The sequence below is a fragment of the Anopheles marshallii genome, chromosome 2 (genome assembly GCF_943734725.1).
Source record: "Anopheles marshallii chromosome 2, idAnoMarsDA_429_01, whole genome shotgun sequence".
In the NCBI taxonomy this organism is placed as follows: Eukaryota; Metazoa; Arthropoda; class Insecta; order Diptera; family Culicidae; genus Anopheles; species Anopheles marshallii.
In genome coordinates, this window is record NC_071326.1 from 22,587,003 (window position 1) to 22,600,469 (window position 13,467).

The 13,467-nt window shown below is 43.6% G+C and overlaps 1 protein-coding gene across 1 annotated transcript in view; it reads right to left on the reverse strand.

Annotated features, from left to right (window-relative positions):
• Positions 1-13,141, reverse strand: part of LOC128709426 (fasciclin-2) — a 52,694-nt gene extending 39,553 nt beyond the window's left edge. The window contains exon 1 of the mRNA XM_053804421.1: positions 13,069-13,141. Within this exon, the coding sequence (XP_053660396.1) occupies positions 13,069-13,141 (73 nt within the window). The remainder of the gene's footprint in view (positions 1-13,068) is intronic.
• Between the last annotated feature and the right edge of the window lie 326 nt (positions 13,142-13,467).

A 13,467-nucleotide genomic window follows, 5' to 3' on the forward strand; every position in this document is an offset into this window, starting at 1 on the left:
ATGTATGTATGAATAGTCGAACTGAAATTAATAAAATGCTCCCTACTAGCGGTCGAATACCGCGAATGATGTGAGGGCGAAGCATTAAAAAGGGAACCCGCCATCATCACACACCGTGCGCGGATGTGTGTGGCTTTGCTCCACGCGCCTTTGAGTAATGTTTATCGCGGCATGTCAAAAAGGGAACGAATTGTGCGGATGCGAATGCACATTTTTGTTTTATTGATGAGCGCATCATTGTAGTAAAGTTGATGACACAACACTCAGAAAGCGTATTTTAATGTGCTCGGTGGGTGGAAGTATTTCAATACCGCCAATTACACGTTCCCGGAGGTTGTGGTCGTTTGTTTGATAGCGCACAAAGACCCATAAAAAAATATATTAAGGGATCACTTCGTTAAAGTTTTGCAATGCAGGAGAAAACATAATATTCCTGAAAGAATGGCTATTTATGCATGATTGCCATTACAAATTGCTTCCAGTTTGCATTAAACTTCCAAACAGCGTAAATGCTTTTCACCCGCAAACCCGATCGTACACCATATCAACCATAGCTTGCTAGGTTCACGCTTTTGCACAGCCAGCAAAGTGGGCAAAGTGACGCTGAGCAAATGATTGCAGCAGGCGTCATATAATTTGATGATCGTTAGCAAATGCGAATCAACAACCGCCTCTTCATTGCAGCCATCATATCACGCTAGACAACGACGACGGCGACGACACGGGCCTACCGCGCACACTGCACATAATGTGATTAAAGCGAGCATCTGGCATGTTTGCGCATCCAAATTTCCACCAGTGCGCGGGCCGCATGCTGAATGGGGCACGCATGGAGCAGGCATCTGGCAAATTGGGGCAGCCCGCGCGCGCTCAAGTGTTCGACTGTCAAAGGCTGAAATTATCCCTCTGCTTTCATCTACCCGTGCCGTCGCACGATTAAGATGCCCCAGAGCACGCTAACTAGTGCATCAAACGTGCTGCTTTACATCGCGTTAAGTGTGTCCGTTCCTGTGTTCTTCTTAGATGTTAGAGAAATTCGCAATGAAACCGTTCCGAAGTGGTACGTAACCTCGACCGACATTTTGGTCGCACTGCTCGCTACGTGAGTCGGTTGGGAAGAGCTTCTTAACCGCCCCAAGAACCATCTGTCTCCGTCAATGGCTTTATTCATGGCTTACCTGTGAAATAGAAGAGGAAAGAGGCAAAAAAGAGATCATTAAATGAGGGGTTTATAAACTACTCCCTAACTAAATCATTACTCGCTACAGTTAATGCTATTGAGCAACTTGAAGTTAGAAGAAAAGAACACGGCTCTCTTTTGGTGCGTCATTTAAATGAAACACTTGAAAAGGTGGAGCAGATCGTGGAAAATGGAACTTAAGTTTCTAACCCACATAACGCACTTGAGATTGTTCCATCGTCAAAAATTGAGCACTCGGTGGGAAAGGGAAGCCAACTAGGTGGAAATCTGATGCTCATAATTATTTGTGTTTCATCGTAATAATGCGCACTAGCGTGGAAGACTTGAAGAGCAAGTTTTACTCCAATATAATCTTGCAGTATAGATAAAGGCACGTTCTAATTGACGCTTTCATATTTTTGCTACTTAACGAAATGATTGTTCTTCACAGCTTGTAAATTAAATTATTTAAATTAAAATTATTTAAGTAATAGAGCTTAATATTTCTAGGAATTCAATATCCTTTGTATATTAAAACTTGATTTATGAACCAGAAAGTAACACATCATAAAGCCAAATATAAAAAAAAAACAAATTTTGATTATTTGCATCAGGTGATAGCTTAAATGTCCTCTAAATTTCACCGATGACTACATGACCAACATGACCAATTAAGAGTACCCTTTCTTGTACTTGGACTGACAGTCTTCCCTACCTTCATACTGTGCAAAAATCAAAATGCGAACCCTGCCCACGGGTTTGAACACACCGAACACGCCACCCAGAACAACACCCGTCAACAATTCTAACAAAACGGAAACAACCAAACCATCCTTCACCCTGTGGGTGTGTGTGTGTATGTCATTCAAAAGCCACAGATTTCCGTTTCCGTGCTTGAAGGTCGTCGTAGAATGTGGATCCCTTTCATCAACGACCATGATGATGATGGTGCCGAAACGCAGGCACGCACGCACGCACTGTTGATGAGAAAATGGAAAACATTCGGACCACCCCGGGTGAGTTAAAACAGGAAACTATGTCAGCAGAAAAAAAGCCGACACAACACAACCATCCGCAGGGAGCCGCGCGGCTCGTGTTTTACCGGTGAGGACAAGCGTCGACTATTCGTGTTTTAATTAGTGCTCGAGCTACCAGCACGGGGATGGGAGCAAGCCCATACATTCAATATGATCGCCAAAGCAAGGCACACTTGCAAAGGACACAGGCCCCTGCTCCTGCTCCTGCTCGCATTCATTCACCTGCCACTGTGTGACTATATCTCCATAATAGACAACGGAGTTCCAACCATCTGCTGAGGTTGGGCTTTCAATTAGTACGCCATATCCTGGCGGTGGTTTTGTTTAGCGACTTTCGACCTCTCCCTACCGCGAACGTGGCCACTTCCAGATCCGGAAATTACTGAAACCGCAGCATAATGTTCGTATGAAAGCTACAGACAGGAAGCTCGCGATTCCGTCCATCGCGAACAATGATGAACGTGATAGTAGCGTAAAATGTGCCGGGTAGAGTACAGGTAAGGGAGCCAATTTACACAACGGCAAATCTCAGTAGACCGAGAACGCACTTTTTACGCAAATTGAAAACGGCGCAGGAGGTTCCGTTGTTATGGAGGTTGTTAAGCAGAAGGTAGAAAAGATTCTGCAATTATTTTTTTTTTGTTGTTAATGTTGATCCAATAAGCATTTTTTGATTAAAAAAAAACACCAAACGCTAGCCAGACTATACGAAATTAAGTTTTATACGATGGAATTAAATATTTTAAGCTAATCTTTACCTAATTTGAATCAATATTGTACAAGAAACTAAATGAGCCGTCGATTCTCTGAATCCAAGTAAGTCCAAGAGACCTCGTGTGTCTTGGGGACTATGTGAAAATACTAATTATCGTACTAATTAATAGCCACAGCATAAATTCTTGCTACGGAAAGTTTAACATAAACTCGATATACGATTTTTATTGCAATAGATCGAAAGCTGAAACACGACACCATTGGTTCGTCATCAACATATGTGGCGAATAAATGTCTTCACGATTTGTTGGGTGTTTTTATTGCGATCGTTTAGGAAATTGTGAGGGTTATCCAAAAAGAATACTTTTTAATAAATTCTATTGTTGCCCTTGACTTCTTAAAACCTTTAATCAACTCAAAAGTGGTGTATTGTTCAAGAAATATCACGTCAGTGCATTCGGGCCACAATTTTATTCCAAAAATACTGTCTAAACAACTCTATATTATAAGGCTAAAATATTCTAGCCTGTATAGTTGCTACTCATCTGCATGGATGGAGCATTTCGTGGGGAAAATTTGTGGCAAATTCTACCAACTCTAAGCCTATCCCAAAACCGAAGAGGAAAACTGTAGCGAAATACCTTCGGTGGGTGGTGGTAGCTAACTTCAATTTTGCCAACATGCTGCACATAACATTCCACACTACAACTTCTAAACTATCGCGCGAATATTATAGTTACCATCCACGTCCCATGACTTCCATCAATGTTTGCCTCTTCACTCGTGAAATAAATACCTCCACAATAGTCTATGCTTCGGTATAGTATACATGCTTTTTGCGCAGCTAAGCAACGTTACGCTAAAAGAATTTGCTCAATACTTAAATATTTAGTAAACTCTAGTCGGTAGTTCGTACTGGGTAAAAATTGCAATCGTTTATTTTTACTCAAAAAAAGCCTTGCTCAAGTTGAGTTTGGCCTGGGTTGGCCACTAGTGGAAGGATTTTTGTTGGACAATTTTTCATCCCAAAACTCCACAATGACAAAGGAATTCGGCTTTCGGTGTGGTGAGCAGATACGGTTGAGGAGTAGACCGTTTTATAGCTTCATCCCAAACGCCGGCACGGTAGTAACAAATCAAAAACCACAGCTTTGGAAAATTTAGGCTCATTTTGGGTCGTTCCCGGATGGATGGTGGGGCAATTTGTTCCCGGCAGACCCCCATGATGGTTTTATTGTTTTGCAGTTTTTATCGCTCGTGTGAAAGTAGAACAGTAACAGCATAGTTTGCACCAAAAACCGTCACGAAACGTTTCCAGCACTGGACGGTGCCTCCGTTAGGGGGCAAATCGAGCAGAGGTTGGGAAAAATGAAAAGTAAATCGATTGTATTATAAGAAAACAAAAACGCACTCACACAAGCGTCTTTTGGACCCCCTTTTGATGATCTGTTTGACCCTCAAGGGAGTATGATGGTGACCACGATAGTACCCACTATCGGTACCACACGGAGTTCGTTTTGTCGTGTTTTTAATTGCTTCATGCTTTTTAATTACCCACCACTTGTGGTGTACAAATGGAAAGTTCTCACGTTTCCATAAAGCTTTTCTTGCTCCGTAACGCTGAACAGATGGGGCTGTTTCAGCTGTAGCGTAGTGATATTTGTTTGTACCGGACACATTACATGCCTCCTTCCCGTCTACCTTCTCTTCTCTAACGGTTCATGTTGTGTCATGTGTCAACGAGGGTCAGCCCGGCCATAAAGAGTAGTAGATTGTGAAATTGTTCACCTCGACTTTCACCTGTTCCAGAACGGTGACTCGTTAGTTACGCTAGTTGTACTAATTTATGTACTAAATCCCGAAGATGGTCGAAAAACGACTTTTCGCTCTGTTTTCCCTTTGAACTTATCTAATCTAAGTTTTTTTTTTCTAAAGAATGATTCATGAGATTGATCTGAGCTTAGATTACAATTTGCCTGTATCTAAAATTAAGCCACTAGTAGCGTACAGAACACGATTAAATTTAATTAATTTAAACTTCTCTGTCGATTCCCCGGATCGAACACTTTTGAAACAAACTAATGTGATTTGTTAGGATCATAGCTAACCAGCAAACATCTAGCCTACTCATGGAAACGAGCCTGGAACACATGTTTCATTTACAGAGAACGCTTTATCGAGCCCACGTCCACCAGAATGCATTCTAGATATGATACCGGATGCAAACGTAATGGTCTGCTGTACCAGAAGTAAATCGGAATTGGAAATTTCTGCATAGGTGTGTGTCCGAGTAAACGGATCTATGTTTCGACCGTTGTACGTTCGCTAACGTATGTAACAGTACAATGGCACGGAGGAGGTGCGTCCGAGGTGGGCAGGGCAGGATGATAAGGGTTTGCACAAAATCATCCGTAATGCACCGAATGCACTGCAAGTGGCATCAGGTGTGTCAGGTGTGCTACCGGAATACCGTAAAACGCCTGTGTTCATCGAAAGCTGCGGTTTTGCTGGATGCGCAACATTCTAACGGCCACCGGTATGCTAAATGCAATTGACAACGTTAACAAAAACGAGCAACAGTTCGTGGTGGAGAGCCAATTTTAAGTGTACCTGAATTAGTAGTTACACTATTGGCACGTATTGCTCGATTTTCGAGATAAAGTACTGAAACAAATGGATAGCCTCATTTCGGGAGTACATGCGCAAAATTAGCTCTTGATTGGGCCTGGAAATTCAATTAAAACTTGCATTTTGCCTAACAATTTGCAAGTAATTGGGTGGGTGCAATCTTTTCTGCACTCTTCAATACTCCAATATGGTTCAGTGCTTGAATGCATCGAGTTCGAAATTTAACTAACCAAAATGTCAAGCAAACTTCTTGCCATTACTTGACGGTTAAGCTTTTGAAGAGCATGAAAGGCAAAAAAAAAAACTGACGTGTAGAAAAACGTGAACCACCACACGGCGATCCCATTCTCTCGGGTGAAAGGACAGAAACAATCCCAACCAAGACGGTGGGGCGATGGTGGAGCTGCTCTCATCATGGATGGGTGCATTTTGCTGAGGTGGGTCGGTTTGCACTTCATTATGCTCTCGCTTGTTCCCGAATGCCCGAACATAGGCTCTAGTGTGTTTGCAGTGTAGGTGGTTTGCGCAGCATGAAAGCAATTCCAAACCCTTTTGACAGGCCTCCTCTCGAGAGCCCAGGACAGGATTGAAGGAGCGCACGTCACGTTTCCTTCACTTCAAGGTATTTCCGACTGCAAATAATAATAATGCTGCAATCGTAAACCAACCACCAACGTGTAATATGCCCGGACGGAAGGCGAACGAGCCGTCGAAAGAAGAACAAGAAAAAAAAGGCAACTATGGAGTGGCGAATGAGATTTCCACCGTGAGAATGTCATTCCAACGTTTTGATCGTTCGTGCCGCGAACAATTCGCGATTTTCCACTCGCTGGTGGTGTTTGGCCTTTGCGCTAAAGCGAGCAATCGATGGCATATTTTCCCGGCCAAACTTTGAAATGCGGCAATGATGTTGATTGTTACACCGGGGGAAAAAATGTTTCCCCGACACCGGGGTACCCGCGAGACTGTGGGATTTGAACGGAACATACGGAACAATTTCCGCTTATGCTTCAGCAAAAGATCATAGTTACAGCTGGATCAAAACGCAGTGCAACGGATGTGTTTGAAGATGGTGGGATCACATTCTTCTGCATGCGTTCGTCTGTTTTCTTCTCGCATGGGAGGGAAACTCCGTTTTTCGCCCTCCGTCGAAATGCCGCCTGCAAGAAGTGACTACTTCCGGCGGGTGTATGCAAAAGCAGCAGAACATACCAACACAAAAGAATTGCTGAAGCATAGGATTGCGATTCTCGCATCCCGTGTGTCAATGGCGATGGATGAGACGTTTGATCCGTCGTGTCCGATGGTACGACGACTACAGGGTGTGCGCGCGAGCAAAGTGACAATGATGGCACACGAACCGTCGCAGGGACGGTTACGATTTGGTTGAACAGTTTGGTCCGCTGCACCGTTGCACCTTTCGCAGTGCTGTCACCAGCACCGCGTACACTTGCTCCGGTCACCAACCCACTCTGCACCAGTTTGCCATCGAGGTGGAACCACACACCATTTCACTGGCCACATCCGCTATTTCCTGCCGTCACCTGAGTCGCATGGAACGGTTCTACTTTGCATTCAAAGCCACTGTTACCGATCCGTTGCTATTTACCGCAAAAACGAATTATGCTAGCCGTTTTAAATGAGACCAACAATGATGTGGAAAGGTGGCAAAAATTGGAGCACATGAAATGTGAACTGAAAGTAGAAATCTAACGTGTACACGTTGAATATTCCAGCTGAGACCATGATGTTGTAGGATTATGTGGATGGTAATGTTTTAAGCGTACTTTCATTAGTATTTTCATTTCCTATTAGCGCACTACACTTCGTTTAACCTAATTTAAAGAGCTGGGCAACATTTATTTTATTTTATTTGAGGTTATATTATATATTATTATATTATATATAACTAAGTTACAATAGTTTAATCCTCAAAATTTATATGATTGGAAGAAACTAGACCAATTCAAGTGATTGGTAGAGTAGTTCTAGTATTGTGCTTGTATGTACTAGTACTTGTACGTACTTGTGTACTTGTATAAAGAAGTAAACTCTCCAACTCAACTCAACTTTAATTAATATTATACCCGCATCCGACATACGCGGAAATTAGACATCTCCCTGGATCTCCCCTTTTATAGCGTATCTCGAAGACTACCTGTATTTAAAACGAGGATCTCGTGGTTTGGATATAAAATAGCACACGAATGCATAATTTGGAGAAATGCCTTGCCGCAAATATCTTACCCCCAACCAAGTTGCTTCCTTCATTAAACAGGGAAATGGAAATACAGATGAGTTTATTTATGTTTCGAACCTACACATTCGACCGTTGCGAGGCACAACCCATGCCATGGGTGAATTATTTTGCACCGCATCATTGCAAACCACACACCGCTCACACTCTACGTCCTACATACGACACACACCCCAATGTTCAATGCAGGTTTATTTCGGTACTGTGACTTGCGGACTTCGCTTTGGAAGAGATGCATCACAGCAAGTCAAGGCCACAAAAATAGAACCCGGCTTGCTGTAAGTTCTCACACTGCACGGCAAGGTGCAGGGTGGGATGCACCGTATGCACCGTGCGATAGCATTACTTACGAGCATGATGCTGCTGTTGCGGAGGAACACATTGAAATGGATGTATTTTTAACACTGGAAAAAATATCATCCGCCGTGTGTGCATGTGCAAATTTGTGTCGCAGGAACTGTGCGCTAATCGTGATGAGGATCGTTAGCTTAATTCCATGCGTATCATCAGCGGGTAAATGTTGTGAATGAAAGGAGCGTGTACTGTGCGATGGTGTTTGTTGTTGTAGCAAGAGTGTATTACGTTGATGAAGTTATCATTCCATGAAATACACATTTACATTACCCTAAGAATATATTTTGACTTCCCATAGAATAGCGTCAATACCGCGAACAGTCTCCGGAGAAGAGTTCTTTTTTAGGCCCACCAATGGCTAATGGCCCATCAAACAACTGTTAATATATGGGTTTTAGTTAACAAGCTTTCTCGTAAAGCCTGACGCAATCAATTATACTGCTAACGAGTTTCATATGGATCCATTCATAATGATGACGTCCTTTCAATTAGTGCTCATTATATTCAGGCCATTACGATAACACTGCCTGACATTGCGTTCATAAACGCTTGCCAAAATCGGAATAAACCAGGTAAGAGGCAATAAACCAGACATTTTCTACGGGAAGCTTCGCTAAAAGAATTTTTAGCTAATCAATATGCGACCGATGTCATCACCATTCCATCGCCATCATTACCGGTGACATAAGCCCGACGCATATGGTCGGCGAAGAAAGAACCATAAGCATACACCGGAACAACCAAGAACCTCGCTTCCCGTCATGATCGTGTCTAACCAACGTATGGCAATATGAGTTTGAAGACCCACGGCTTAAGCAGAAGCGGAAAGGCTTCCCGCATTAAGAACTAATGAGAAAAAAATGAGCCACCGGTCGTTCCGAGTCACACTGCGGTCATAAAAGCTAAGCGTTAAGCTGAATCCTCAGAGCCCTGCCGGAATCTTATCCGGGCTGGTGACAACCAGACCGCGCTCCCTTTGGGGATGACCTTCAGCTGTGGTGGGGTTTGTGCATGTGTGTGTGTGTGTATGGTAACTAAATACGATCGATGGGCGCTAACATTATTGATGTGTATATGGCCGGTTTGCTATCGGCAGTCAGCATGCTTATTGATTTTTGTTATTGTCTACCAAGTTACATAAACCTGGCTCCTGCCAGGCTACAGGCACGGGCGAAACAACAAGACAGTTGCATCGAAAGCTTGCCTTAGTTTTGTCCAATGGCACTAATCGGGTGCACCTCTTGTATTACGTACTTCCTGCCAAGGTGTCTGTTTAAAATGCCGCAAATTGTAAAACCACCATGTGTTGGAGTATCGAATGTCATCGCCTGTCACGCATTACGGGAAGTGGTAAGTGGAAGCGATAGCGTGACTAACTTATGTATTGCCAAGCTGATCTATAGGGAGACCCGCATTTTTTTATTGTTGGAACAAATGAAAACCAGCTGGAAATTGGCCCTCTACGCAAAGGAGTCTAAAAACCCCATGAGATAGAATTACGTATACATCTTGGGGATTTATTGGAAAGTGTACATCGATGGGTTAGGGCCACGAATGTACGATTCGAAACGTATAATGATATAATTATAAGAATATAGGAGAAATTATGTTCTTTCGTCTGTCTTATTAAGGCTACATCATCGTCACATGCATGTGAGATTCGTTGCATGGCGATCGGTGCACTCTTCTTAGACCAAGGGATTGTCCCAATTCGAGGAGTAAGTAAAATATTTTACAACAAAACATTCGAAGCACAAATTTTACCAATCATTCCACAAATAATTAAACATCACTGTGGTTTCAGAGGGTATATTCTAAAATTGTAACTACTCTGGTACGAAACGGCGCACTTGTGTGATTTAAGGCCGCGCTTTATTGCAATATTTATGACAACCAACGCCAAAAGCATGGTTCGAACGTTTCGCGTAGCCGAAAGCTGTCCATCACAACCCAATTAAATTTGGTTGCCTCCATCGGTAGCGTATGATGATGAAGAAGAACCTGGAACCTTCGCTGGTGTTGTTTGGTTGATTAATAATACTTTTCCCTTTCGGCAAACAATAGCGTGCGGATTGTTGGACGTTGTTCCATGAAATGTCAGGTCAGTCCGGCCCAGTCAGTCAATCCTGCTGCCGACGACTAGCGGGCAGCAACAACGAACATAACACCTAAAAATAGTCCCCTAGCCAATGGGACCGGTACGTACGCGAGAGTCTACCGTTGCTTGCACTAGAAAGTTCGTGTCCATCACAACCCCAATGGCCCATCGATCGTGTGTCGATCCGACATTATCGAATCGATACGGGAGGTTTTTTTTTATTATTATTTTGATGTTAGCCAACTGCCAACTCCTTGTGTGCGGGAGTCATGTTAGTCTATTTTTTCGCTCGTTTCGTTATTTCGTTCCGCTGTCTCCGAGGTGGAGAATAGCAGAGTCTTCGACTCATCCACTGACCGGTCCACTGACGCTGAGTGGACAAGCGGAAGAATTTACGTAAGGTGCAATGTGCTTTACCGCCTAGGCTAGTGTCGGCGGGTGTTTGGAAACATCTCGGGGATCGGGCCACACCGAAGGGTCATCGGGATTGGATACACAGATCGAACCGATGGAGTTACCAAGCTTCAAAGGCAAAAAGGTTCGCCATCTTTCACACGTCTTACATCTCCGTCCCGTTCCCGGCGTGTTTCAGCACTTTTCTAACACTTTCGTTCCAATTTTACGCCGACAAAATCTTCCACCAATCCACCCACAAACGTCCCGCTTCCGCCTCCACACGTTTCGGTTTCTCGGTTCCCGGTCATTGGCTAATGTTTTGGCAGGCGGTCAAGTTGAAGCGTTTGCGATGGGTAATTTTTTGTTTCCGAACCCAGCCTTCAACCCGTGGTTGGAAATGGAAAGGCACTGCCGATTCCCAGCGACCGTGTAACACGCTGCCCTCCGCTAGTTCTTTTGGCTTTTGGTATTCGCGACGAAACCGGTGACCTGATGGAATTTTCTATTTCTGTCATCGGCGTACAACCCGGGGATCTGACACCGGATCGGAGGTGTGCGTGTTCCCGTCGCGGTGTCATACAAACGACCGTCGTTTTCTCGACGCAATTTCTTTCGCCTTATGATTTCTGGTGTGTGTTTTTTCGTCTACTGGTGCGTTCTCCTCCATAGCAAAAGGAAAAACTTCGCTTCCTCTGTTGAAATGCCATTCGGTGGTTTTTACGTCCTTGTCTAAGCCGTTACGGAACGCCGTGCAGTACACTTTTTTTTTACCAACAAACGGTTCAAGTGAAGGATACAGATGCAAGTGGTTAGCGAGAGGAGTGTGTGTGTGTGCATGTATTTGCCAACAGCACTTCTATTGGTGTAGTAAACGTTTATTCATTTTGTCGTGCGAACAGTAAGCAGTATCCAGACCAGCTGCGGGAAATGTCCCTGAAAATGTGGGACTTTTTACCATGTTATGCGACCCACTCGTGCTAGCGACGGCATTGCGACATTAAATCGATTGGTTTAGTCCAGGGACGTAAGCGAAACACTAGAATCGTGCGTTGGGTGTGGTTGTAGTAACCTTGGGAGGAAGATATTTTACCTTCGAACCGGATTAAATCTAATGTCTTGTTAAAGGACAATGGGGTTTAATCAAATTTTTGTTGTCTTTCTCTTGATCGGTGAAGAATATGATTTGGGACACCATTTATTCGAAAATGACGATCAACAGCGAAGATCAGTCAAAATTTAAATGGCAAAAAAGTTTGTTGACGCCCCAAAGTAAGCAAATAAATAGCATTTAACGATTAACAATGATGAAGAATTCACATATAATCGACGACACATTTTGTCTATAATATCTTTACATGTACTGAACATGAAGCAGGAATTATGCTTGCCGAAACCCCAGAGACGTGGACAAAATCCAATTTTCGTCAACAAAAGTTATAATTGGATGCCGGTTCATCACATTAAGAAGACAATTTCCCATTAGAACGCTGCATCATAATCCGTTGCTCACAGCGTCTTTTGCTCAAACAATTTCGCCAAAGTGTTTTAAAACCCCTTTTTTGCAACCGTTCACCCAAAGCGTCGTTAAAATCAATTGATATGTCTCTCTGCTGGTCGGGGGGTTCAATATTTGGAGCAATATCCCCACGCTACAACAACACATCCTGCCGTCTAGACAACAAACCGCGAAGCGCATGACGCTATAACACTGAGAAAGGAAACGAGCATTTTCTTCACACTGTGCACCTCTTCCGATCGTTTATGTATTGCCTATTATTACCCTGGTACGGGTGTGCAAAGTAAGATTACAAATTGTTCACTTAATTACCCCGGTGCCAACGAAACGAAGCGCACAGAGGGCCACGGGGTGTTGTGTTGCCGGGTTGCGTTGTACTCGTGCAGATGGTTCAAATTTCCTAGCGCTTTTTTCGACCGTCGACGAAAGGTCTGATCGCGCGCAAAACCTTCTACCTTCGCGCGGCCAGCGAGCGAACGGAAGGTTTTGCTCGTTGTTTATTTACTGTCAAAAGCGGGTTCCCGCATGGAACGATGCAACAAAAAAAAAACCACAACCGGTAGAATTACCTAGACATTAGATGTGTGTGCGTCTTCTTCGTTCCACATAATGGTTCCACGCACGATGACCACCTGTGTGGTTGGTCAATGTTTGCCAAACAACTTCACCCGCAGGTGGATTCTAACACCAAAGACCTCCACAAGAATTCGAATGAGTTTTGAAAGTTAGTTTTATTAGCTCTCATCACAAAATTCCAATACCGAAATGGAACGTACTGTTGGGAGGGGTAGTTTACCATACAATAAACTGCGTACCATCCTTGGCACCAATAATGTACGGGCAATAATTTCATGAGGGGAGTTAATTTTTTGCTGTTGCATTTCTTACCTATAAGCGTAATCCAAACGAGCAGCATCATCAGGGCCGCTGAGCTGCTGCTACGGCCATATTGAGCTGCCATCTTGTTTCCTTTTTGGTCGCGTCAGGAAGAAGCCTTTCTATCTAGCGAGATCTTGTGGATCGACGCGATCGTCGACGACTGTGCGCACGATCCCGCAGAGAAACACTGCTTACGGAAGAGACTTTTACAATCTTTCACACTTCTCTTCACTGTTTTGTTGGTGGGAAAATCGATAGCACACTTTCAACCTGGCAAAGTTGTGTTTTAATTAAACATTTTTACACACGCGAGCACTGAAATTATGAGCAAAACCTGTATTGAGCATAGAAATAAAAATCGCAAAATGCTTTTTAAATGATGGAAACAAAAACTAAACAAAACACTCA